Source organism: Phocoena phocoena, chromosome 11 (genome assembly GCF_963924675.1).
Source record: "Phocoena phocoena chromosome 11, mPhoPho1.1, whole genome shotgun sequence".
Classification (NCBI taxonomy): Eukaryota; Metazoa; Chordata; class Mammalia; order Artiodactyla; family Phocoenidae; genus Phocoena; species Phocoena phocoena.
In genome coordinates this window covers 75700255-75726895 of record NC_089229.1, presented here as the reverse complement: position 1 = coordinate 75726895, position 26641 = coordinate 75700255, and the positions used below count along the sequence as shown (strand labels likewise).

The 26641-nt window shown below is 37.3% G+C and overlaps 1 protein-coding gene across 2 annotated transcripts in view; it reads left to right on the top strand.

Annotated features, from left to right (window-relative positions):
* The window catches only part of FGD4 (FYVE, RhoGEF and PH domain containing 4), a 187876-nt gene extending 164777 nt beyond the window's left edge, over window positions 1-23099 (top strand). Inside the window, exons 8-17 of one of the 2 annotated variants that reach the window (XM_065886809.1) lie at window positions 25-163; window positions 2369-2427; window positions 2741-2887; window positions 8616-8788; window positions 12255-12285; window positions 12504-12596; window positions 12936-13061; window positions 17219-17359; window positions 20097-20237; window positions 22340-23099. In XM_065886809.1, the coding sequence (XP_065742881.1) occupies window positions 25-163; window positions 2369-2427; window positions 2741-2887; window positions 8616-8788; window positions 12255-12285; window positions 12504-12596; window positions 12936-13061; window positions 17219-17359; window positions 20097-20237; window positions 22340-22597 (1308 nt within the window). In that variant the 3' untranslated portion in view covers window positions 22598-23099. The remainder of the gene's footprint in view (window positions 1-24; window positions 164-2368; window positions 2428-2740; window positions 2888-8615; window positions 8789-12254; window positions 12286-12503; window positions 12597-12935; window positions 13062-17218; window positions 17360-20096; window positions 20238-22339) is intronic. The other variant, XM_065886808.1, reaches the window with a different exon arrangement.
* Window positions 23100-26641: the final 3542 nt, after the last annotated feature.

Here is a 26641-nt window from a genome sequence, read left to right as displayed (position 1 = left end):
TTTTAAAAACCTTTCTCATTACAGAAACAGAAGATCTGTGGGAGCTTGACTTTGCAGCATCACATGCTAGAACCTGTTCAGCGGATTCCCCGGTATGAGATGCTCCTTAAGGACTACCTAAGGAAATTGCCCCCTGGTTCTCCGGACTGGAATGATGCTAAAAGTAAATACTCCCCCCACCCCGGCCCCACCCCTGCTTTCCATTTGGGGATAATTTAGTGGCCAAGTAGACTTGTGATTTCAAAGTGAGATAGGTCTCATAGCCACTTTAGTAAAATATTGGTGCCAGAAAATAACCTCACTGGAAATTATCATCAGTACCTCAATTAGGCAAGCACTTTTGAGCCCAAATCATAGGCTTGGAGCAATGCAAATCACATTTCTCATGCTGGTTTCACGTTAATCATTAACTCTGAAATATAAAACTGTAGTCTTAGAGACATCTGGAATAGCAATACACAATTACCTTCTCACAGGAAGAATACAACCATTCAGAATTACTAGTGCTGCTGGTTAATTAGGTAGGTTGATACATACCAAGAAAACTAAGATGATATTTACTATGTAAAAATAGCCTAAGCAAAGTGATATCTCTCTACCTTTCTCTACTGTAAGACAGAAGAGGCAATGGTGCTGTTTAGTGTCAGTTAACATTTTCCCTGAGAAAACTTTATTCCTGCTCTACTCCTGTGCTACATTAGATCATAATGGAAGACTTTTTAGGGCTTAAGAGTTTCAATAAGAATTTTGTTTTCTTGTGTACTTTAAAAAAAAATCAGTTAACTGTGAAGAGAAAATTTAACTTAGATTAGTAATCAACATGTACAAACAATACTGGTGTACAATCTTAAAGCATTGCTACTTTCTCTAATAATTTTTTGTCTGCTGTTATAAGTGAACCTTGTTGAGAGATGAACACAAAACACAATGTTTGGTCTTAGAGACTGGGTCTTTTTCTGAACTAGGCTATCTGTGATGTTTCTCCCACCATCCAAGTGAGTTGGTGACCACAGGAACTTCTCATCTCCCCTTTCTTCCTCTAAAGTTTAGAATTATCCTAACTTGTCTTCTTCCACTTTCCACTTCATCTCCACTTTCCACTCACCGGGCCTGAGTGCTTGGTTTTAGTAGTGGTAGGATTGGAGGTTGGATCACCATTGCTACTTCTCAAACTAGTCTCTTGGGTGGTGGCCCCAGCCCATCTTAATTTGTCTCCCTCTACCTTGGATCCTATGTGGAATGCAAAGAATTGTCAAAATCAGGATAGTTCTCTAAAATATAAATAACAATTCTGCTTCTTCTATACTCAAAAGACTTTGACTCCTGCTAAGGTAGCTATGTCAAAAATCAGAGAGTCAGCAACGTAATAGGGGATTTTATTACTCTTTTTGGTTTCGCATTACTACTTACACCAAAATTGTAAGGAAATCACAGAAGTACTTTTAGAGACCTAAAAGTAGAGGGGAAAGCAACAAAAGTGCATTTTGTTCGGCAGTAGAACGAAGAGGACAGAAAAGTTGGTTCAGAATAATGAGGCTGTTGTGGTAACAGAATTAACCCAACCAGTATTCATAAGAGAGGAAAGAAAGGAAGAGAGCAGGACGTGATGTAGGATTGAGAACATTCCCTCAGGTTAATCCAGCAGGAAGCCTTAGCTTCCACATCTCTTCACCAGTAGTCCCGAAGCTCCTACCTTGCCCATATCAGAGTTCCCATTCCCATCTCTCGCTACCACCTGCCCTAGCAACAAAACCCTCCATCAACATTGGCATCAGAAAATTCCCTTTCACCTAGACTAGAAATGTGAGTGTGTTTTCGCAGGGAAAAATGATTATGCTTGGTGGTTAATTTGCTCATAAAACTAGTGAAATACTTACTACTGCTGAAATGTTGTAGAAATTTGGGTCAGAAGACTTTGGTTCTAATGTAGCCCTTCAGTATCATAATTTGTGACCTTAGCCAAGTCACATCACTCTCTACTTCTTTCATCTGCCAAATGAAGCTAATATACTTTCCATTCAAGGTTGCATAAGAATGAATTGACCTAATATATATGAAAGCCCCTGACAAAGTTCCTTGTACCAAGCTAGTGTCAGGGTGTTTGTTATTTTGAAGGTCCCTTATCGATTAAAGGTACCTGAGAGCCTACTCACTGTATATGACTTTTAATGAGGCGATACCCTTCAAGTTCCAAATAATCTGCTTACAAATGAACTTTTGAAAGTATCCAGCTTATAAATGCAAATTGCCCCCTGCTTTTATCGTGTATCTTCGGCCTCAGATTTCTTCTTATTGTACTGTATATTATTTAGCTATCTAGTAACATAGTAAAGACAAAATGTATTTACTTTTCCTTTTTTCCATTTAGAATCACTTGAAATTATATCTACAGCAGCAAGTCATTCTAATAGTGCAATAAGAAAAATGGTAAGTGGTTTCCAGAGGAAATGGGAATATTCTAGTTAGATAATTGCCAATAATATAGCCTGATATTATCTACAGGTTTGGACCCAAATGAATTGATACAAGTGAACAAAAAAGATTGTTTATAAAATGTTTAGTGTTATCCCTCTTCTCCCAGGTTTTAATCTGATCATAACTGACATACTTTATACCAAAATTTATGCTTAGTTCCAATCCCTTCTGAATTATGTATATTTTAGCTAAGGTCATTGATTAAAGGAACTAAGGTGAAACCTCCTTATATATGATCTTGCTGTGTTTTGTTTTAATTTCCTAGGAGAACCTAAAGAAACTCTTAGAGATTTATGAAATGTTGGGAGAAGAAGAAGACATTGTAAATCCTTCAAATGAACTAATAAAAGAAGGACAGATCCTCAAACTAGCTGCTCGGAACACATCGGCACAAGAACGCTACCTTTTCTTAGTGAGTTTTGTAGTATGAGCAAGTCACATAAGAATAACCCATAAACATTGTTACATGCATCTTGGAAGAGTAGGATGCTTGCTTGCTCTCACCAGAACAATTATATCTAACCTGGTTTAGTCAGTACTGTCAGGATTCCACATCAGGGAATGTCCTTAGTAACTGAAACTTGTTCTTTCAAGGACACAACTCTTTTTTTGAAGTATTTTTCTATAATTTTTCTGTGTACTTACCGTGTATAATTTACTTCAGTAACTCGTAGTGAAGATGATTTAACCTTTCCATGATGATCGTAGCCATCAGTGTATATGTGGGGACCACTATTTTTAATTCTTCTAGTTGAAGAAATATATAGACAAAGTTGTAAAACTTGTGCCTCAAATATCTATGTAAAAGAACATGAGTTTGCTACATAGTTCCTTTTCACTGCAATCAATCTCCATCCCTTCCTTAACTTCTGGGAAATGACAGTTAGTCTAGAACTTATCGAAAATATAGGAGCTCTCCCTGGGGCATCCAGGCCATTATATTTTAGTCTCTGTTAATTCCAGTTCCTTTCTATATCTAATGATACGATAATAATCATAATAACTAACAATGAGTAACAATAAGCTAACATTGAGTAATAGCTCAGTAAATGTTAGCTATTACTATGATTGTTATTATAGGCAAAGAAACAGACACATTGGTAAAGAGGCTGCCTGGTAACTGGCACATGACACATTCTCAGGATGTTATTCACATCTGACTTTTCTGCTGCAAGGCAGTCATCTCACTAGCCTTAGTATGAGTTGTTGGGGGCTTAGAGGTTTCTGTTGTCTGGTTACAGCTTCCTTTGAAAGGAAGATTTACAGGAACTAATTGTCATGCAGAAGGGTATTCAGTATCTCTCTTGAAAGCGTTTCTACTTCAAGTTTGTATAACTCAAGAAAATTGAAAACATGTCCACACAAAATTTATACATGAATGTTCATAGCAAAAGTATTCATTATAGCCAAAAAGTGGAAACAAACTAAATGTCCATCAATTGATGAATGGATAAACAAAATGTGGTATAACCATGCACTGGAATATTATACGGCAGTAAAGAGGAATAAAATACTGATACATGCTACATGGATGAACTTTGAAAACATTGTGTAAAGTGAAAGAAGCCATTCACAAAAAGCCACACTGTGTGATATGATTCCATTTATATGAAATGTCTAGAATAGGCAAATGCATAGAGGCATGAAGTAAGTAGTGGTAGCCTGGGGCTGGTGGGGAGGAGGAAATGGATACAGGATTTCCATTTAAAGTCAGGAAATGTTCTAAAATTAGATAGTCGTGATGGCTGCACAATTTACAACTATATAAAACCCATGAATTATACATTTTAAAAGGGTATATGAATTATATCTCAATAACTTTAAAATTTTATAGATATTTTACAAGTTAACTATAAAAACATCTTCATTGGAGCTCAACAGAAGAACTTCACCTTTCAGAAGCTTTACAGAGACCTAAATGTTAATCAGGGACATGTGATGTCATGTTAGGGTCCAGAGGGCTGTTTATTTTGAAATATAGGTTTTGTTATTCAAATATGGTGAGGCCAACACATCAGGAGATGATTGCCATTGAAAAGATAGTTATACTCGCAGATTCCAAAAGGAGGGGGCATGCCACACCATGGAAGAGCTACATGAGAAAGCACCAGAGTTGGTCAGAAGGCAGAGAAAGCAAGCAGCAAATGTGGGCAAGAGCCTGTATGTGGTTTCTGCGAGAAGGAATAGGCAAGGCAGAGAAAACCAGCTTAGAATTTGCTAGTTTAAATAATTTCATCAGGCTCTGGCACACAGGGACTGTTGACTGGTACCTAGCCTTAGGGTTCTTACGGAAGGGGAATACTGACTCGGAGTGTAAGCGCTCAATAGAGGAGGTGCTTGGGGTGTGAGTTCTGGATCTGTTGGTTTCCATATGGAAGTCATGCTTGCAGGTGAGTCACTCACTGTCTTCAAAGAATTGAGTAGTCCTGAGAGGGGGCAGTCCTCCAATGTCAGCAAGGCCCCAAGATGTCAAAGCATCAAAAATCCAGATTAAAAAGACATGCTTAATATACTGTTCTGGGCAAAATGCCTGGGAGCCAGTGTCTTCCCTTTGTCTTTACCTGTAGGTGCTTAGATAATTTTCCTTTCCCCTCTTCAACATCAGTGTCACGATTTCTGTAGTTAAACTTTCAGCTCTGTGTCTAACCAATGGTCTTGGTTTAATTTTCACATTTGAGAATTATTCTGGAAATAGCTTTGGATTGAATACCTTAATTCAGGGCCAAATTAAACAGCTATTTGGAGGACAGATGGCAAAGAGCCTTGGGGGAATACAACAGTAGTGACTTAGAGAAAAGTACCCATCTTGTTCCAGTTATTACAAGCTATCAAACATATCGTGTCATTGCCTTCCAGGAGAATGGAGTCATACAGCAGAAACTTTAGGAAAGCCTTATTCATCTTTTGAAGACCATCTTAGAAGCAGTTCTTGTAGTGTTCATTCCTTCAGTCCTTCCCCTCTAGTACTGTACTTGTCACAGAATCTCTCCTCTCCCCGGCACACATTTATTCCTATGGAGCATCTTTTTCTTCTTATATGTAGAAACTTCAGAAGTACCTTTTATTTTTTCTTTCTCTCTAGAAGGAAAATAGTTTTCTATTTCCTATTCTGGGGATATTACATGTGTAAATCTGAAAAACCAAGTTATATTTAGAATTTGATTTCAGCTTTCAAATGATCATCATGTGTTTGCATATTTACTTGCCTCCACATCATGCTTTTTATGTTATGTAGGGTACTCTGTTGAGTAAGTAAATAACCACACCTGACATCTGAAAGTTAAAAAAAAAAAAATCACTGAATTATCCCATAGAATGATAGGAGGTTTTATCTTGGCTCTTTGGAGTTCTAGTCCTTATTTCCTTATACCTTTTGACAGAATTATATATATATTTTTCTCTTGACTTATTTAAACTTTGAATACAGGCCGGGCACTGGAAATTTTCTCCAACAATGTATTTTTACCTTCTAAAACAAACTTTAATGAACTGTCACTTATGAGACATGAAATTGAATTATTTCAATCAAATAAAATATTTTAAAGAGACTTGAAATAACTAGTCGAGGAACCCTGGAGATCAAGAAGCAGGAACCTCCCTACACTTTTAATAAAGTTGAGACTTTCTTCTAGGTTTCGGCACAGCCTAGCACTTCTAGAGCTTGCCAGCCAGAGACTGCTTTGTCAATAACTACTTCTGAGCAGCGGGCATGGAATAAAAGGAGTTTCTTTCACTAAAAGGGAAAGTCAGTCTACTTGGTGCTACAGTTGTTATAACTCCCTCTTTTAGCACCAGCAAAACCCAGAGAAGGTGATGGTGGCTTTTGCCACAGGAGCCAGGTTCACCGAGGGAACAGGACTAGCTACTTAATTCCTTTACGTATATGGCATCTTCTTTGTAAACATTATCACCTTCACCTCTAAGTAGAAGAAAAAGGGTATTTATTGGCTAGTCCTGTCCATTTTGGTGGCGCTTTGCAACTCCTGCAGTACCATTCAGACATGGCCAAATCCCCTCCTGAGAAGGCCTTATAGAAGAGAGAAAGAAATACTAACATGAACAGTTAGCAAGCTGTTGCCAGCTGGGATGGTGATGAGAACCTTTAAGATATTTTCAGATCTTTAAATTCTGTGTACTACAATGAGGCTGTGATTGCCATACTTAGAATACAGTGGACAGTTAATGATAAAGCATTATGTTCCCTTCTAGAAATGTAAATGTGAAATGTGGTGCTCAGATATATATGATAAAAATGTATTGGGCTTCCCTGGTGGCACAGTGGTTGAGAGTCCGCCTGCCTGTGCAGGGGATGCAGGTTCGTGCCCTGGTCCAGGAAGATCCCACATGCCGTGGAGCGGTTAGGCCCGTGAGCCATGGCCGCTGAGCCTGCGCGTCCGGAGCCTGTGCTCCACTATGGGAAAGGCCACAACAGTGAGAGGCCCGCATACCGCAAAAAAAAAAAAAAATGTATTTAGTGCCCTTTTATTTCTACATTATCCAGTGTGGAAATGAAATTTATGATGTTGGTTATAGGAAGTTGCAAAATAATGTACAAGGAACAAACTGGTAAAAAATTTGCTTTCAGAATGAGTACAGTGGACATTGTCACATAAACATGTTGAAATGTTTTAAATATCCATCAACATTTCTTTCATGGTTGGAGCTAAAAAGAGGACCTGACAAAACAGGACATTATTCCTCATTTAATCCTCTCAACAACCTGTGACTTTTACAGATAATGATCCTGAGACATGAGAGGTTACATAAGTGTTTTAAGTTCCCAGTTGCTTTTGTCTTACAAAAATATATTTAAGCCTAGAAACAGTGTTAGAAACAATAAATATGAAGTAGAAAGATAAATATGGACCTTCTTTAGGAATCTGCCTACAAATTAACCCCCATATTTAGAGTTTCATCCTTTTGCATGTTTTAATATATTTAAAAGTTAATTAACTGCCTTCCCCAAATCATTGCTTGGTACTGATTAGCAGGAGCTGTTCATTGTTTTGTTTTGTTATAAATTTATTTATTTTTTATTTATTTATTTTGGGCTGCGTTGGGCCTTTGTTGCTGCGCACGGGCTTTCTCTAGTTGCGTTGAGCAGGGGCTGCTCTTCGTTGTGGTGTACAGGCTTCTCACTGCGGTAGCTTCTCTTGTTGCGAGCGTGGGCTCTAGCCATGCGGGCTTCACTAGAGAGGCTCTAGAGCTCAGGCTCAGTAGTTGTGGCGCCCAGTTGCTCTGCGGCATGTGGGATCTTCCTGGACCAGGGCTTGAACCTGTGTCCCCTGCATTGGCAGGCGGATTCTTAACCACTGCACCACCAGGGAAGACCAAGAGCTGTTCATGGTTGACTAGAAATGAGGCACTAATTTGATTCAGTTTCAAAATAAGTTTCTTCATTTTAAATAAAGACTTTTTGCTAAAATAAATGACTTTTCTGTTAATTCGTACATGATGAATTCTTAAGCAAGATGTGGGGCAGGGGCTTCCCTGGTGGTGCAGTGGTTGAGAGTCCGCCTGCCGATGCAGGGGACATTGGTTTGTGTCCCGGTCCGGGATGATCCCACATGCCATGGAGCGGCTAGGCCTGTGAGCCATGGCCGCTGAGCCTGCGCATCCGGAGCCTGTGCTCTGCAACGGGAGAGGGCACAACAGTGAGAGGCCCGCGTACTGCAAAAAATTTGCCCACTTTTTTAAACAACATTAAACACATTGGTAAAAATAATTGCTAAATATTAATCTTTTCCTCTAACAGCTGTTGTAGACTTGTTGCCTGACACAACAGTTAGAAATTTTATTGTCTAAGGGCTTCAACTTACATGGTTGAGAACTTCAGTTTCTTGTATATAGAGGTCCTTAATAAATTGTTGCTGAGCTTAATTTCCTTAACTAATTTCCTTACTAATACAAAATGATGATTGGTTTACTTAAATATTAATAAAATATTTATGAACCAACAAGTTTTAAAATATGACAATTTTGATACAAGCATAAAAGCTCTCTGGTATTTAAGTAATTTTTCTCACATAGAAAATATGGTATTCCCTGGAATTTTTGTCTAGGGCTACTTTCAATATTGGTCACTTTCCTCTGTCTTCTTTGTTTTCCTTTTTTTTGACATGTGTTCTGCCTTCTTGCAGTTCAACAACATGTTGCTGTACTGCGTGCCAAGATTCAGCTTGGTGGGCTCTAAATTCACAGTTCGAACCAGGGTTGGCATTGATGGAATGAAAATTGTAGAGACTCACAATGAGGAATATCCACACACTTTCCAGGTATCTGGGAAAGAGAGAACACTGGAACTGCAAGCCAGGTAAGAGAACCATTCCTATCTCACAACTTTACAAAAGAATCGGAATAAATCGTAGGACAAAATAATTCTGAGGATCTATCCCATGTCTGGTTGGACATAAATGGAAAGAGGTAAGCTCTTGAAAGTCAAGAATTATGTCTTCCCTTTTGGTTACTCTGTAGTGCCTAGGATAGTGGTTTTTCAGTCAGTAAGCATTCAGTAAATTAAAGTGACCAAATTGTTGCATTCAAGCCAAAGTTTTGAGTCTTCTAGGAAAAAGTTCTCTAACCTTTTTTCTGCCATCCTTCCTTTTGGTCCACAAATGTTTATTGATGTTTATTATTTCATGATAAATGTTGAAGCTTTAACTATCTGTCCTTCAGAGACTCTGCATTTATAGGACTTAATGGCACTTTGATGGAGAGAATGATTTTGGAAATCAATCATTTGGGAGGCATTTTGGAAAAGATGATTCTCCTGCCACAGTTGAGGATACATGAAGGGGGCCATTTGGGGCTCTAGTAGCCTCTAGCAACCAGGACTTCTGGAAGGGGTGGCTCTTCTTTTATGTTTATTGAGTGGGAGAGAAAGAGCTGGAGGCCTAGCATCCATCCCCCTAGCATAACCCTGTTTGGAAAGAAAAAAAATGAAACGAAACATGAGAACCACTGTAGTAGATCACAGCTACCTCATGCGTGAACCTCTAGAAGACAGAGTGCTGTCAGGTTTTAAAATATCTGCTTTAGGAAACTGTCATCCATTTATCCTATAAAAAAAAAAAAAACCTAGCATGGTGAAAATTGAGATACACCAAAAGTTCACAGATCAGAGGTTAACTACTGATCCCATCTCTGATGGTTTTCATACACTAGAATCCATGGAGAATCAGAGAGCCCTTCTGTTCCTTTCTATTCCTTTGCACCAATAGCATGTGGTTCTGGCTGCTTAGGTGAACTCATCCTGGATATTTGTGTTTAGTAACTATGTACGAGCTTAAACTTCACATTTTCAAAAGAGAATACATTATTTTAATAGGAATCTGTACCCAGGGAGGCAAGGAATTGGTGATTATAGATATGGAACATGTGGCAGGTTAGGAAAGTTTGAAGAAATACCTAGCCAGTTCTTTGATTTCCCACAGAAAATATATAATGAACCTGCATTACTTAGGGAGCTGCCAGGAGGCTGCCCTGAGGATTAGGAGGCAGCATTTCAAGCATGAGTTCAAATGGTGGAGGACTTGGCTTGGATGTTATGGTTTTCCTACTTTATCATGGTGGGATTTGGACCCCAGCCATCAAACCCAAGAGAACAATTTATGTTACTGTACTTGGAAGCCCCTGACCTAAGTCCTCACTCAGTGGTTGACTCCCTGAATGATTGGCCCTGGCCACAGAGAAGACTCATCAATTGTTCTGATCATCATAGAAGTCTTCATTACAGATGAATGAAGGTTCTGCTGGCTCTGAATATCAGCATAGTTCCAAATCTGCAAACCCAAGAGATGTGTCTGAACAGCAGAAGAGAGATTATCAAGGATTCTTGGGTTGCCTGAGTTGAGACGGACTCCAGCCCCCCTCCATTAGCAGGTTGGGCTGTTTTCACTTCAGGATGGGGCTGATTCATGAAAATTTTTCTTAAGTATAGGCAGTTATCATTTTGTAGAGTTCCAATATGCACTATTGGATACATTCCAGTTAGTACTGAAAACACATTCATTTTTCCTTAAATTTCTTATTCCCCTAATCTCATTGCTTTAGTTGTATTTATGATTATATGATGAATTGAAGATCTGAATGAAGTGTGATTACTTATCTTCTGGTCTATAATGACTCTCTCAAGAATGTAGACAAACACTGAAATTCTCAGAAAGTCTGAAGGATTACATGGAACCCCAAATTGGGTATATATTTGGTGATATTTAAAGAGAATTCACTTCTGAAGCCAACACAGAAAAAAATGTTCTACTTTTCTTATTAAATAAGTCAGCCTGAAGACTGACCTCTCACACTCTGCCTCCCCTTCCATATTCAAAAGAATATAAACTTTTGAAACAAAATTATTTTATGTAGTTTTTTTTTTTTTTTTTTTTTGCGGTACGCGGGCCTCTCTCTGTTGTAGCCCCTCCCATTGCGGAGCACAAGGCTCCGGACGCACAGGCTCAGCGGCCATGGCTCACGGGCCCAGCCGCTCTGCGGCATGTGGGATCCTCCCGGACCGGGGCACAAACCCATGTCCCCCGCATCGGCAGGCAGACTCTCAACCACTGCGCCACCAGGGAAGCCCTATGTAGTTTTTATTCAATGGTTTTCTATTGCTAAATGGATATAAAAATATAGTGATGAGCAAATTAAACAAAGGAGTAAATTTAAAAATCTGCCATGGTTGAGAAAGTAAAAAGGCATTAAAGACTTGTCAAGTTAATTTGCATTTAAAAGGCTAAAAGCAGCTAGCAAATAACTATGCTTCCGGAGCAATAGAGCTGATTTTGTGGGGGCGGGGCATAGCATTAGGGAGAAACCTTTTTTGAGGGGCAAGATTAAAGCCCCTGCCCCCACCAAGGTTCTTGGTTCCGGATACCCAGGTGAAATATAAGCAGAATCTTACATTTGACATGCACGGATTCCAGCAGTATTCCTGGCACATGATGATACTCAGTTTTTGTGAGAAGGATGGATGGTGTCACATGGATGGTATGATCACAGACTTATACATATGTGATACCTGTGGGACTGTGGCATGTGACATTCAGGCTGGGACAGGGACTCAGACTTAGCCCATGCCTACCAAATACATGCAAACAAATAGAGCCCACTCTTCACAATCCCTCAGTTTGGAGATCTTACTGAGTACAAAGTCTACTAAAAGGGAAATTTTTTCCCAACAGAAAATTATTAAATACTGGGGTTCATTAATCTGTGAAACCTCCTTCCTACAGGCATTTAAATCTTCGTTGTGTTTTATCTATAATGAATTAGGTATGGTATTGCCTGAAGCCTAGCAAAATAGAATTAAATTGTTTACCAAAGGAAATGTTACATAGCTCCCTAAGGCTTTACACAGATAATTTATAGTCTCAAGGATAATTGCAATCTTTTCTAAGATGGGTTGTGACTAGCAGCCTTTCAAAGCCTCATGTGTTTTCATAAAGGTGAATTGGAAGACTAGGCCTATATCTAGTATAATGCTAGATCTACAGATACCTGATATATACAACTAGATGATGGTGGTTAAACTAATAGAAGCCAAACTTAACTCTCTCCATCAAAAGTTATGTGTACCAAAGTAAGTGGATGGTATAAAACTATGTTTATGAATTCATTTGTTCAATTGCCAGAGATTCTGTTTAATTTTTATTATAACTCCTTCTTGGACATCCCTGAATTTTCCAGAAAGTTGGACTAACATAAATACAGTTGTATGCACCAGGTATAACTCATTAATGTTCTCTTTATTCACTTTAATTTTTCGTTGTTGTTTGTTTTAGTTCTGAGCAAGACAAAGAAGAATGGATCAAGGTAAACCTGATTTCTATTTTCATTTTTGTTTTGTGGTAACCTCTGTATGTGTACCCAGATGTGCACATATTGTTGTATTATGCACATATTGTAGTTATCAGAATAAGGTCATTTAATTTTTAAGGTGATTTCCATCCTAGATATTTGTTTAATAAAGTGTTTTTATTAATTTGCATGTGATACTTTAATATCTGCCTTGAATTTCATGTATATTTTAGGCACTTCAAGAGACTATTGATGCTTTCCATCAGAGGCATGAAACCTTCAGAAATGCAATTGCCAAGGATAATGACATTCACTCAGAGGTTTCTGTAAGTTGAATTAAATTCTTTAAGTTCTTTTCTCTTTGCAGTTGCAGAAGATCTATCTAGTTATTTTGTTACCCAGTCTTTTCCCTTTGCATTGCCAAAACTGGCTATTTGGACAGGATCTCATTTCTTCTTAGATGAATAAAATAGAGTGCCTTTTCATGCTGCTTAAATGTCTTTGAACTTTTTTTTTCTCTCTCTTTTTCTGGATCTTGAGTTTCAGAACATGGTATGAGCAATGTTGTTAAAATTCTTTTTAAAATAAATAAATGAATGAACGGATGGATGGATGGATGGAAATGACAGTTTTTGCCATTAAAATTGAATCTCTTTCCTTTTTAGACTGCTGAGCTAGGAAAAAGAGCTCCAAGATGGATCCGAGATAATGAAGTTACAATGTGTATGAAATGCAAGGAACCTTTTAATGCCCTGACGAGGAGAAGGCATCATTGTCGAGCATGTGGACATGTATGTGAGCTTTCTTGGTCATTAAGGTTGTTAGTCACTATATAAGTGTTGTAAAATCATTAACTTGGAAAAAAACAAAGAAATCATTCAATAAATCACTTAGTTGATAAACTTTTGTTGGTGATAACTTTATGCAAAGCACTGTGCTAGGTCCTGGAGAAAAACTGGTAAGCAAAATGGTAGCCAGCTTCACAGAGCTCACATTCTAATGGAGAAAACAGACCAAATTAACAGACAAGCATTTCAAATGACTATAAATGCAATAAGAAATCAAGAAGTTAAAATGGGGAATAACGGTAATGGAAGAAGATTTGGAACCAATTTTAGTTAGAAAAATGAAGACCTATCTGAGGCGTTTGATATTTAAGCTGATGCCTAAAAGGTGAGAAAGAGCTAACCATAAGAAAGAAGGCAGGGGCTTCCCTGGTGGCGCAGTGGTTGGGAGTCCGCCTGCCGATGTAGGGGACACGGGTTCGTGCCCCGGTCTGGGAGGATCCCGCGTGCCGCGGATCGGTTGGGCCCGTGAGCCATGGCCGCTGAGCCTGTGCGTCCGGAGCCTGTGCTCCGTGACGGGAGGGGCCACAACAGTGAGAGGCCCGCGTACCGCAAAAAAAAAAAACAAAAAGGAAAGAAGGCAGGAAGAGCGTTCAGGCAGTGAGAGTTGTATGTCAAAAGCCCTGAGGTAGGATAGAGCTTCATCTATTCTTTTTAATTTTTAAATTTTTCTTTCTTTCTTTCTTTCTTTCTTTCTTTCTTTCTTTCTTTCTCTCTCTCTCTCTCTCTCTCTGTCTCTCTCTCTCTGTCTCTCTCTCTCTCTCTCTCTCTCTGTGTCTCTGTCTCTCTCTCTCTCTCTCTCTCTCTCTCTCTCTCTCTCTCTCTCTCTCTCTCTCTCTCTTTCTTTCTTTCTTTTTGCGGTATGCGGGCCTCTCACTGTTGTGGCCTCTCCCGTTGCGGAGCACAGGCTCTGGATGCGCAGGCTCAGCGGCCGTGGCTCGTGAGCCCAGCCACTCCACGGCATATGGAATCTTCCTGGACCTGGGCATGAACCCATGTCCCCTGCATCAGCAGGCGGACTCTCAACCACTGCACCACCAGGGAAGCCCTGATCTATTCTTGAGACTGCCAAAAGGTCATGTAGCTGGAGCATAATGAGCAATCTAAGAAATAGAAAGATAAATAATAACCAAAGGAGTCAATGACTTTGAGAAAATATGAGATGGAACCTATAGCTTAAGTAGAAGTTCATACTTTTGATGGGGAGAGGGAAACTTCCCTCCATTATAATGAAAAGGATAAAGGGAAAGATGAGTGGAAATGTGGGTGTGCTTTTGATTTGGTGGTGGGAAATGAGGGAATTTAGGTCTGATAATATCTACATATTCATTGAAGTATGAGGAAGAGTCATCATCTGAAAGTGAAGGGGGAAGTAAGAGGGAGGGGGGAGATTTGAGAAAGAGAGCTAAGTATGTAATAGTTGTCTCTGGGCAGGAAAAAGTGAGCCTACCAAAGAAACAAAGATGCCTATTAGAGGTTTATGGTTATAAATTTAAAAGGACACACTAGTCCATTTAATGGAATGAAATATCTCTAACAAGATTCAGCGACTCAAGCCAGCTAAGGCAGTTGACAGGTTTTCAGGGATTGAATTGTTTCATATGGAAAGAGTGAGAAGGAACAAAGCATGACCTGAAGTTGGAGAGAAGTAGCAGCAGGTTTTGGAGGGCCTTGTAAACCAAGTTGAAGATTAATACTTTCTTCTAAAAAGCAACACATAAGCATAGAGAAGGGTAGGCATTGTAGTTTCATGACTGAATGTATTATTAGTATGCTTTCGTGCAACAGTTTTTATTGATAGTACATTCAGATTATTCTCAATTACATTGCAGATTTATTCTTCCTTTTTACCTAAGTTTTGACTCAGTGAGGCAGTTTTATAATCAAAATCAAATTGATAGCAAACATCTTTTTTTTCCCCCCTCAGTGCAAGACTTTTTTAAATCTCTCATTGAGTTTGCTTGAAATGATTTCAGATATTGACATACTTGCTTTCAGTAAACAAACAAAAATATGAATGTACTGTGACATACTTTGAAAATAAATATTAGTTGATATGAATTTGCAGATACAGACATGTCTAATTTTAAATCCTAGTGTAATTTCATTGAAAGTATGAGAAAACAATGAACAATTTTTTATTATGAATTTTACATGATGTGAATCTAAACCGAAAGTTTTACTAATATTTATATTTCTTAAATATAGTTTGTCCACTATAAATGAGGGAAAATATTCTTCTAGAAGCAAGAAGATAATTTTATTTATTTATTTATTTGGCTGCGTCAGGTCTTAGTTGCACCACGCGGGATCTTTGTTGTGGCGTGTGTGATGTTTCATTGCAGGACGCAGGCTTCTCTCTAGTTGTGGCATGTGGGCTCCAGAGCATGCAGGTTCAGTAGTTGCGGTGCACGGGCTCTCTAGTTGTAGCACATGGGTTCTAGAGTGCACGGGCTCAGTAATAGCAGCACGCAGGCTTAGTTACCCCACAGCACGTGGGATTGTAGTTCCCCCATCAGAGATTGAACCCATGTCCCCTGCATTGGAAGGCAGATTCTTAACCACTGGACCACCAGGGAAGTCCCCAAGAAGATAATTTTTTAAACTGCAAGGTTATTTTTTAAACAGTTACTATAAATAGCAAAATACACAAGGACAATTTCTCATAGAGCTTACAGCCTAGTTAGGGTGACAAACATTAATCGAAAAATCACACAAGTATATGATTACAGATTGTGATCAGTGCATGCAAAAAGCACATGGAGGGCTTCCCTGGTGGCGCAGTGGTTGAGAATCTGCCTGCTAATGTGGGGGACACGGGTTCGAGCTCTGGTCTGGGAGGATCCCACATGCCGCGGAGCAACTAGGCCCATGAGCCACAATTACTGAGCCTGCGCGTCTGGAGCCTGTGCTCTGCAACAAGAGAGGCCGCAATAGTTAGAGGCCCACGCACCGCGATGAACAGTGGCCCCTGCTTGCCACAACTAGAGAAAGCCCTCACACAGAAACAAAGACCCAACACAGCAAAAATAAATAAATAAAAATTAATAAACTCCTACCCCCAACATCTTCTAAAAAAAAAATAAAAGCATATGGAACTTTAATAGCACAGTGATAAGAGATGGGCTGTATTCTGGAAGTTGGAGGAGTCTTCCTTGAGGAAGTGAAATTTGAGTCAGTATCTGAAGGATGAGCAAGAGCTAACTCACTGAAGCAGAGATGAGAGAGGGAGGGAGCAGAGCACTCTAGGAGCTGTAAGAAGCCAGTGTCACTGAAGATAGAGTAAGAGAGGTAAATCATGCAGGACTTTATAGGCCATGGTTAAGAATTTATTCAATATCCAAGAGCAAAGGGAAGACTTTAAAGAAATTTAAATAGAAGAGAAATATATCAGATTAGCATTTTTAAGGAAGCATCTGATGCCATTTGGAAAATAGCTTGGAGGGGATCTTAGAGTAGTGGCCTGGACTCCAGTAGGAATGCTACAAGGACCAGTTGTGAGGCTATAATGGTCCAAACCAGGACATTGATAGCTTGGACTCAGGTAATTGCAAGGAAGATGTAGAAAAATGGACAGATTGAAAAAATATCTAGGAGATAAAATCAGCAGGACTTTATAACATGGTGAATCTATGGGGTGAGGTAGAGAGAGGTATCGGCATGACTCCTAGGTTTCTGACTTGCCATAACTGGTTAGGAGGCTGTGCTATTTCCAGCGATAGAGAGGACTCTGAGAGGGGAACAGGTTGGGAGGGACGAAGTGTGATAAGGAGAAAGCTGGGAGCAAGGTAGACCATGAATTCATTTGGGGAAGATATAAAACATCCAGAGGTATGAAGTGTAATGGTCTGGACCAAGCCTTTGAAGAGCTCCTACCTTTAGGGCCAGGAAGAGAAGGATGAGCAAGCAGAGCCCATCACAAACAGCATTATAATACATGACAAATACTCCAAATGTTCATGGGGATATTGTTAGTCTGATAAAAATTTGCCTTTTACATTTAACTTTTTCTCATTTATTATTACCTATAACTGATTATTGCTTAAATCCTGTTATTTTTAAAATATGATTATTCACTCTTCTTTATTTTTTCTTAATTTAAGGTGGTTTGTTGGAAGTGTTCTGATTATAAAGCTCAACTTGAGTATGATGGTGGTAAATTGAGCAAAGTTTGTAAAGACTGTTATCAGATAATAAGTGGATTCACAGACAGTGAAGAAAAGAAAAGAAAAGGAATTTTAGAGGTATGAAATATTAAATATTGGATATCTTTCAGATTTTTATACTAGAAACAGAATTTTTTTTAACTCTGAAGAATACAAAAAATATATTTTGTTATTTCTCTTAGTATTTAATAATTTGGACTATGATGAGCAAGATTTATATTTTTGTTCTATTGCTGACTCTTGCGGTCATGCTCAGTTGTACAGAAAGATGAGGGACAGTGCTATGTTAACCAATGTGCATTTGAGAGTAAATCCAGTCCTTCCTTGGCATCTGCGGGGGATTGGTTCCAGGACCCCTACAGATACCAAAATCCGCGGATGCTCAAGTCTCTTATATACAGTGGCGTGATACAGCCAGTTCTCCATATCCTTAGGTTCTACATCCACAGATATGGAGGGCTGATTGTGTATTGATTTTGTGAAGGTAGCTGTGGTCAAATATTAGAGTATTAATTGACATCTCTTCTAATGCCCAACTTACTACTATATATATTTTTTTAAGAGGAAAGCTTTTCTCTCAGTTTCATCATATTGGCTTTGAAAATACTGTATGATATTATTAAAATTTAGATTAAAGTCTTATTACCTGAAAAACTCTTCCAGCTTATTGCATTAAAAGAATCATTTAATGGCCAGTGACAGTAATCTGAGAACTACATTGAAATATTACTGAAGTGTCTCACAAGTAAGCTTGATTCATGTTTTAGATAAATTCAGACCTCCCAAACCTAGGAACTGTAATGCGACTAGTATCTGAAATAAGTTTTACACCCAAAGATATTAACAACATAAGTAATAAACTACATAATAAGGGCTTTTTGACAGAAAGTTCAAGATAGCCTGGAATTATGTGAAGAATAGACTCATGATCAAAACTCTTATGTATCAAAAAAAAAAACTCTTATGTATCTAAAATCATAGACATACTTGGTTTATTAAGAATTTCTACAATTTATTTAAGAATCAATGAGTGTTTATTGAACCCTACACTGTACTGTATAAACATACAAAAAGTCATTTCTGTTAACTGAAGAAGGATCATAAACTTCAATGTCCACTTGAGGTTAAAGTACAGGCCCACAAACTATAACTCTGCATTCTTCTAGGATATAGATGTTGGTTGTATGGCAGACCAGAGTGGACTTTCTCTGGCAGGGAGGGTGGAAAGACATGCTTCAGTAGCTTCCAGAAACACAGTCTCGAAAGACTGAACAGCAGCAATGGATGAGACTGGCATAGAATAATGAGTCAAATAACTTGTTTTAAGGGGTGCATTTCAGGCTGTATCTATGAAATAAAAATCTCTAGGTAGTTTTCTAGAAAAACCTGTACTTAGAGGAAAATTAATCAATTACTTATTAGGTTAACACATTTAATCAAATGTATTTATAGTGTGAAGTCCATAAGTAGAAGATAAGTGTGGATGTGTGCATATGCACACACATATACATATATATTTGAAACTTACTCATGACAACTAGTTTGTTATGTCCTCTAGACCAAGGATCAACAAATTTTTTCTGTAAAAGGGCAGAGAGAAACTATTTTAGTCTTTGCAGGCTGAAAGGCAAAACTGAGAATATTACTTCTAAAACAAGAGAGAAAACAAATTTTCTCAAATTTTTATTGACAAAATTAAAAGTAATAATTTAGTATAATTTTTGTAATATGGTAATAAGAAGTATGGAATTCCTTTGGGGGAGGGGAGATAACATTTCACTTAGTTGGAGTCCAAAGTTTTCGTATTCTAGATCATCAGATTGATTTTAAATGGTCATCTGTAAAAACTGCTTAGCTCACAGGCCATATAAAAACAGGTGGTGGGCTAGCAGTCCATTGTTTGCCAGTCAGTGCTTCTCAAACTATCTGTGATGAAGGGCCAGTTTTACTTTCTAAACCATCACAGCTCAGTATTTTTGTAAAATACACAATTATGTGCTTGGGTATCATCACAAGTCAGATTGCTATAAAAGTTTCTAAATGCTTACTCTTGCTTTCTGTGCTTATCTCGAACTGGTAGCAAAGCAGTTTGCAAACCAGCACTGTTCAGTGGATGACACTGGATTTGAGAGATAGAAAATAGATGCAAACCAGTTGCTTTCCATGATATGTGCAATAGAAACCATCATTTAGTCAGAGGGTTTTGTTCCCTTTTTAGCCAGTGATTTACGTATTTGGAGACAAAGCAGAAAACCGTACATGGTTCCACAAAGAGTTATTGCAATTTAAAAAACTTTAAAATTATCTCAGGTATAGGACAAAGGTTCCTGGTAAGTATTCGCCTTTTTGCTATTGCATTCTTACATAGTGACATTGGTATAGCATTGTGGCTAAGAGTTCAGACTCTGGATCCAGACTCAAATCCGAGCACACCAATTCCTAAATCTTAGGAAAGCTATTTCATCTCTAAACCTCATAATAATGCAAGTAATAACTTTTTGGTGTTGGTGTGAGGATTAAATGATACAAGTAGTGAGCTAAGAAAAGTGCCTTCATAGTAAGCAGTCAATAAATGTTTAATTTTATTTAAATTACAGGTCTGGTAATACAGTTAAAATTGACTTAATTCATCATGGATCTAGATGAATGTTTAAATAATAATTGCAGATGAACCTTCTCTAGACAATCCCAGGAGACATTTTATATAAACACATTGTAATTTATGAATGTTACCTTAAGTTGAATTACCTCTCTATCTGGTTCATTTTGTGTTCATTCACACTCTCTCACTGTTTCTTTCCATCGAATTTTCTAGATCGAATCTGCAGAAGTATCTGGAAACAGTGTGGTGTGCAGTTTTCTTCAATATATGGAAAAGTCAAAACCTTGGCAGAAAGCTTGGTGTGTGATCCCCAAACAAGACCCTCTTGTGCTGTACATGTATGGTGCCCCCCAGGTATCTAAACTTCATCTTTCTGAAGGGACGGAGGGAGGCCAGTAGACACTGAACTTAAAATCCTTCCATTACTTCTCTATAGAACAAGAGAATTCACACAGTTTCACTATTTTTCATTACAATTGAAAAATAATAAGTAACTAAAATTCAAGTTTATTTAGACTGATTCCTTCTATAGCCAATAATTTCTTCAGCCTGTGAATCATTTGCCCCCTTCTCTCATTCCTATTTAGTGGGTTTGAGAAAATGTGAGTTGAATTAGGAAAGGGCATAGGGAGAAGAGGTTGAATCAGAGGGAGAGGCAAGAAGAAGGAGCATTTTTAATGATGGGAAATATTAGTAAGCCTTTTTTTTTTCCTGCACGGAGGGATACTTGAAAAAGAAAGGAATGTGAGAAGGTGAATTTAAATCAACCTTGGATTAACATTATCCAATAACAATTTTTTGAGACCTTATTTGAATGGATCTGAGATAAATATATGGGAACAGCAGACATGCACCAGCCACTATGGATTGTGTTGTGCTTAAAAAACCAACAACACTTAAATCAATTGTGCACTCACCTGGAAACATATAAAAATTTTCATGTACCTGTTGTGTTTTAGCCTATATCTACATTAAGTGCTAGTAAAACTTTATTTTAGAAATAGACTAAAAATGCTGAGATATGTGTGTGTGTGTTTGTGTATTTTTAATTGAAATATAGTTGATTTACAATATTGGGTAAGTTTCAGGTATACAGCACAGCTATTCAGATATATATATATATTTCTTTTTTAGATTCTTTTCCCTTATAGGTTATTACATAATATCGAGTATAGTTCCCTGTGTTATACAGATCCTTGTTGGTTATCTATTTTATACATAGTAGTGTATATATGTTAATCCCAGCCTCCTAATTTATCCCTCCTCCCTTTTCCCCTTTGGTAACCAAAGTTTGTTTTCTGTGTCTGTGAGTCTCCTTCTGTTTTGGAAATAAGTACATCTGTGTCTTTTTTCTTTTCTTTTAGATTCCATATATATCATAAGCGATAGCGTATGATATATGTCTTTTTTAAAATTTATTTATTTTATGATATATGTCTTTATATGGCTTACTTCACTTAGTATGATAATCTCTAGGTCCATCCATGTTGCTGCAAATGGCATTATTTCGTTCTTTTTTATGACTGAGTAATATTCAATTGTATGTATATATACCACATCTTCTTTATCCATTCATCTGTTGATGGACATTTAGGTTGCTTCCATGTCTTGGCTACTGTAAATAGTGCTGCAGTGAACATTGAGGTGCATGTATCTTTTTGAATTGTGGTTTTCTCTGGATACATGCCCAGGAGTGAGATTGCTGGATCATATGGTAGCTCTATTTTTAGAGCTGTTCTCCGTACTGTTTTCCATAGTGGCTGCACCAATTTACATTCCTACCAACAGTGTAGGTGGGTTCCTATTTCTCCATACCCTTTCCAGCATTTATTATTTGTAGACTTTTTGATGATGGCCATTCTGACCAGTGTGAGGTGATACCTCATTGTAATTTTGATTTGCATTTCTTTAATAATTAGCTATGTTGAGCATCTTTTCATGTGCCTTTTGGCCATCTGTATGTCTTCTTGAAGAAATGTCTGTTTAGGTCTTCGGCCCATTTTTTGATTGGGTTGTTTGGTTTTTTATTCTGTTTCATTGTTTTTCCTACATTCTTTTCCTGTCCATAAGTAAATTGATGCATGAATGAATGAAACACCAAATAGAACTGCATTTGATAATGAAATCATCATTAACATTTGCTGGTTTTGTACAATAAGATGACTATTCTTCCCTTTTACACTGAATGAAGAACTGAATGGGCTCCCTCACAGGGAAAGAGGTGTGGGGTCAATGAACTCTAGCTGATTTAGGTGTCAGCACTCATTCATCAATTCACTCAGGTGACGTTACGGGTGGCCTCATACACAAGCTGTGCTAAAAGCACTGGATCCCCATCTCTCTCCATGGAGAGTTCACAGTGCGAGTCTGTGGAATGGTTGTAAGAAAGGAGGTTTAGTGGGCGCCGGATCACATCTCACCATGTTTTTTCTTTATGTACCATGCTTTTTTCTTAGGATGTCAGAGCCCAGGCCACCATTCCACTCCTGGGCTACATTGTGGATGATATGCTGAGGAGTGCAGACCTGCCACACAGTTTCAAACTGACCCAGTCCAAGTCTGTGCACAGCTTTGCTGCAGACAGTGAAGAACTGAAACAGAAGTGGCTGAAAATCATCCTTTTAGCTGTCACAGGTGAGACGCAAGATGGCCCTAGTAAGCATCCAGCCACTTTGGACGATCATCCTGAACCTAAGAGAAAATCAGAATGCTGAGTTCCAGGGCCTGCTGCAGTATGGAGGGGGGTCTCAAGATGTACAGCTCAAAACATTCTCAGCTCTCCTTATTCATCTCTTAGCACTTTATGTTGAAAAATACAGGCTCATAAATGCATCCTTGGGGGGACTATTTTCCTATGTTTATGTACTCTTACTGAAATTAACGTGTAGAGCCGTTCTACCCATAAAGTTTGAAATAATGTGAAAAATGGAGCATTTTTTAATGAGCTATTCCTTGAATATGTACTTTTGTCTTGGAAAAAACTGGTATCAATTCTATCACTTCAGGTTAGAAAAGGCCACTTTCATTTAAGAAATCCTTTAATGTCTTCACTTACACATGTAGGATTTATAACAGTTTAAAAGATATACCTCCATGTTGCCAAAATAGATCCACGTTAAAAATAAAAAATACAGGGACAGTTTAGGCTATTAACTTATTTAATTTAGTTTATAAAGCTCAAGCTGCATAAATGATGTACATTCTTTTAAAACAAAAGAAAAAAAACAAATTGTTGGTATTCAAACTTTCAACTTATTAAGATACTTGTTTTTGTAGAAATACTTCTAAGAATAAAATATCTTAAGTATATAGCTATTATGTATATATAGTATTAAATACAAATATATATATATATATACACACACATTATACATGCTTTTCTCTTCAACTTTAGGTTCATATTTGTCTCTAATTTATTTTTTAAATACACAGCATGTTTTATCTTGGAATTGACCAGTGTTCTAAACTTAAGAAATGTTTTTGATGATTTATGTTTAACTGATTGACATCTAAGGGTCTTGATATTTTTATAATAAAAAGCTGTAATTTATGTGGCATGGGATATATTAGTGAATTCCAACAGTATTTTTAAAGTACTATTTTTCTTTGTTCTGTGCCTATTTAAAACAGTGCCTCTCTTTGAAGGTGCTAATAATACCTACTTAAATATAAGATGAGGGTTTAATTAATGCTTCAGTCTTGATTATTCTGAGATAAGTGCATTTTGGTCACTGGGATGGTCTAGTCATACAGGTTATTTTACCTTTTACAATCCTCTAATTGTTGCAGCAGTTAATATCAGCATGTACAAGATACCTGACCTTACACAGAACTGGGACATATGGAAACTACATTTATTGTTATGTTTTTCTTTCCCATAAGACTGTTAATTGTGGTTAAATGAGGACTATATATAGTTAACACTTAAGATAACTGTGTGGGCCTATTCGTTTGTCAGATATGAAACAAAATTCACATGGGATAACCTATGATTGAGGGGGATGGATAGGTAATTAAGAAAGTTTATCCTCAACTCTTTAAACCACCTCATTAAAGAAGAGTGGGGAAAAATACAATATAAAAAAGCAATATTTTAATGGCAGATTTTTCTGGGGGGTACAAGATGATTGATGACAGTTTGAGCATTCTTTTCCCTTTTATCCTCTGGGGAATTTTAATAGACAAAATGTGATTCCTTGTCACAAAGGCTGCTTTTTATTATATTGTAATTGTGATTAAAATCTCACATTAAGTTGGCTATTTAAGTTAATCCTTTCCTCAAAATTAGATCTCTCTCTCTCTTTTTTTTTTTTCTCATTTACTCTGTCATTTTCCACATATTGTCACTTTTTAATGCATCTGTCTGCTAGAAATCAACAAGAATGGCCCCACTATCCTCGGCCTTTGAGGATTACACCTTAAATGTAGATTAGCTTCACTCAGAATTTGAGATTGCCACACATCTATTCAGGCCCTGTTTTTTTTTTAAGAAATATTTGAAGTATCTCTTTTCTTCCCCCCACACCCCTAAGGAGCAGATAAACTAATTATAGTGGGCATGATTAGGTTGCCTTCCTCTGTAAAAGGAACACCAGCCATGATCCATCAACATTAAACCAAATACTTAGAGCCAAAAAAGGATAAAGGTAGCTTCTTAGGCCCTATTAAATTAAGGACAAATTTTTAATTTTTTACATTGATTCTCTTTTCTAGTTGCCAGCTGTGTGTGTATTTGTGTTCAGGGGTGGTTATTGAGGTTGAACTACGGCTCTAGGTGATGCTTTGGTTTTCTTAATCTCAAGAAAAGAGAAGCAATAGAAATGTAGAATGATTAACAGGAGAAGGTGACTTCTGTAAATGTGGATAGAAAAATGGAAATGTAAGAGCCAATTAGAAGATTTACGAGCCAGATTATTTTTGAAAACTATTTTGAACAAGATTACACTTTCCCTACAAATAAGTTCTGCTGGAATGGAAGTAACATGAACACATTCAAGCTTTGGCTCAATAAATATCAAATGTTATTTAATTTAGATTATTTAAAGAATACTCATGTAAAGAGAATATTTATTATCATGCTCTTAACATTATCTTTAATTTGTTTTAAAAAATAGAAATATTAGTATTAGAAGAGAATTTCTGCTTGTCCAGTCACCATCTTCACATTCCACATGTTCTTTTGCCAAGCACAAAGAGAAGCAATGAAGCAGCCTTACCTGTTTCTTATTAAAGAATCACAAATGCTTTTACTTGGAGAAAGGCAAAGGAATACTCTTAGCCATTTAGAAACACTCAACCAAAGGACCTCAAAATGTGATTGTCTGGTTACAAGAATAATCTGTCTTTTGCTTTCTGAGACACCTGAGCAGTCATGACAAATTGAACCTAGAAAAATAATTGGTTGTTTTACTATTAAAACCAACATTCCATTCTGGTCTTATTCTTTATTTTCTCTAAATCATCTTTTTTTTAAAGTGCCCTTTCTCTAAACTTAACAAAATACTTCTTTGATAAAACTATTTTTTATAAAACATTCCAGTTTTCTCAACATAAATTTTGCTTTATTGAAAGTCTACCAATGAAATGTAGTGCAGACTTATCTCCAGGTTTTAAGTGGGACCCAATAATGAAAAATGCCACCAGCCACTTTTGTAATAATGGCATCTATAATGCCATCATGTATGCAAGCAATAAAACTCTACAGGGTAGGTTTTACACTGAACTTTTAATGTGAATGTTCCTAGCCACAAGGGTATAGAAAATTAACTCCTAGGAGTGATACTGTGATTCAAATTGCTCAGTATAGGGAAAAGAACGTATGTGTGGCGGGGGTGGGGTGGGGGAGGGACAACATTATTCCTTGGATTCAAGTAACCATCAAAATCCTTTTTATTTTACTTTAAAGTTTTTTAAAGCCTTTTTTTTGCAAAGGGTATGTATGGGTGGTTAAAAACAGTTAAAGCACATCTGCACTACACATTTCATTTTCCATGAAGTTTAATATAGCTTGGTGTACTTATATTCACTGGGTAAGCTACCCAAATTAAAACAACAACAACAACAGTTTTTTAAATTACCACACTTTTTATTGTCTTCTTTGTGGAAACAGGAAACAGATCTAAATTCCCCTTTAAATTTTAGATCTCATTTATGGTTATACTCAAAGGCTTAAGTTCTTATTCTGAGCATATGTAATAATGATTTTCCTGAGCTGGATATATCCTGAGGAAAAGACACCAACAGGAGCAAATAAACTTCTAGGGAACAAAGGTCTTTTTTTCTTTTTTTTTTTTTCTTTTCCAGGTATCCTTGCTATAATGCACAGTAGAAAATACATTAAATCTTTCTACATCACATAATGTTCCTGTTAGCGGGTCTAAGATTAATCACATGGTATTTATAAGCTAAAATTAATTCAAAAGGCAAGAATGTCGTAATGTCTTCATTCTTAACTTTTGTATTCTTCAAGAATATATTAATATAAAATCTGTGGCTAACCTGTTCTTATTCTTAGGACTATACTGGACATCTGTAGTGGATCATGTTACTTTTTCATTCTCATCCAATTTTAGTAAAATCAAATTGCTTTTTATTTTCATATTACTATCTACTATAGAGTCTCCAGATTTAGAAAATAGGAGTATGATATATAAAAGACCACTAGATATACTTTTAAAACCCTTTCTCTGAATTTATGCATACATGTATATATGTAAAAGCAATGTTGATTTCCAATTCTGTTTTTCCATAGGAATGAA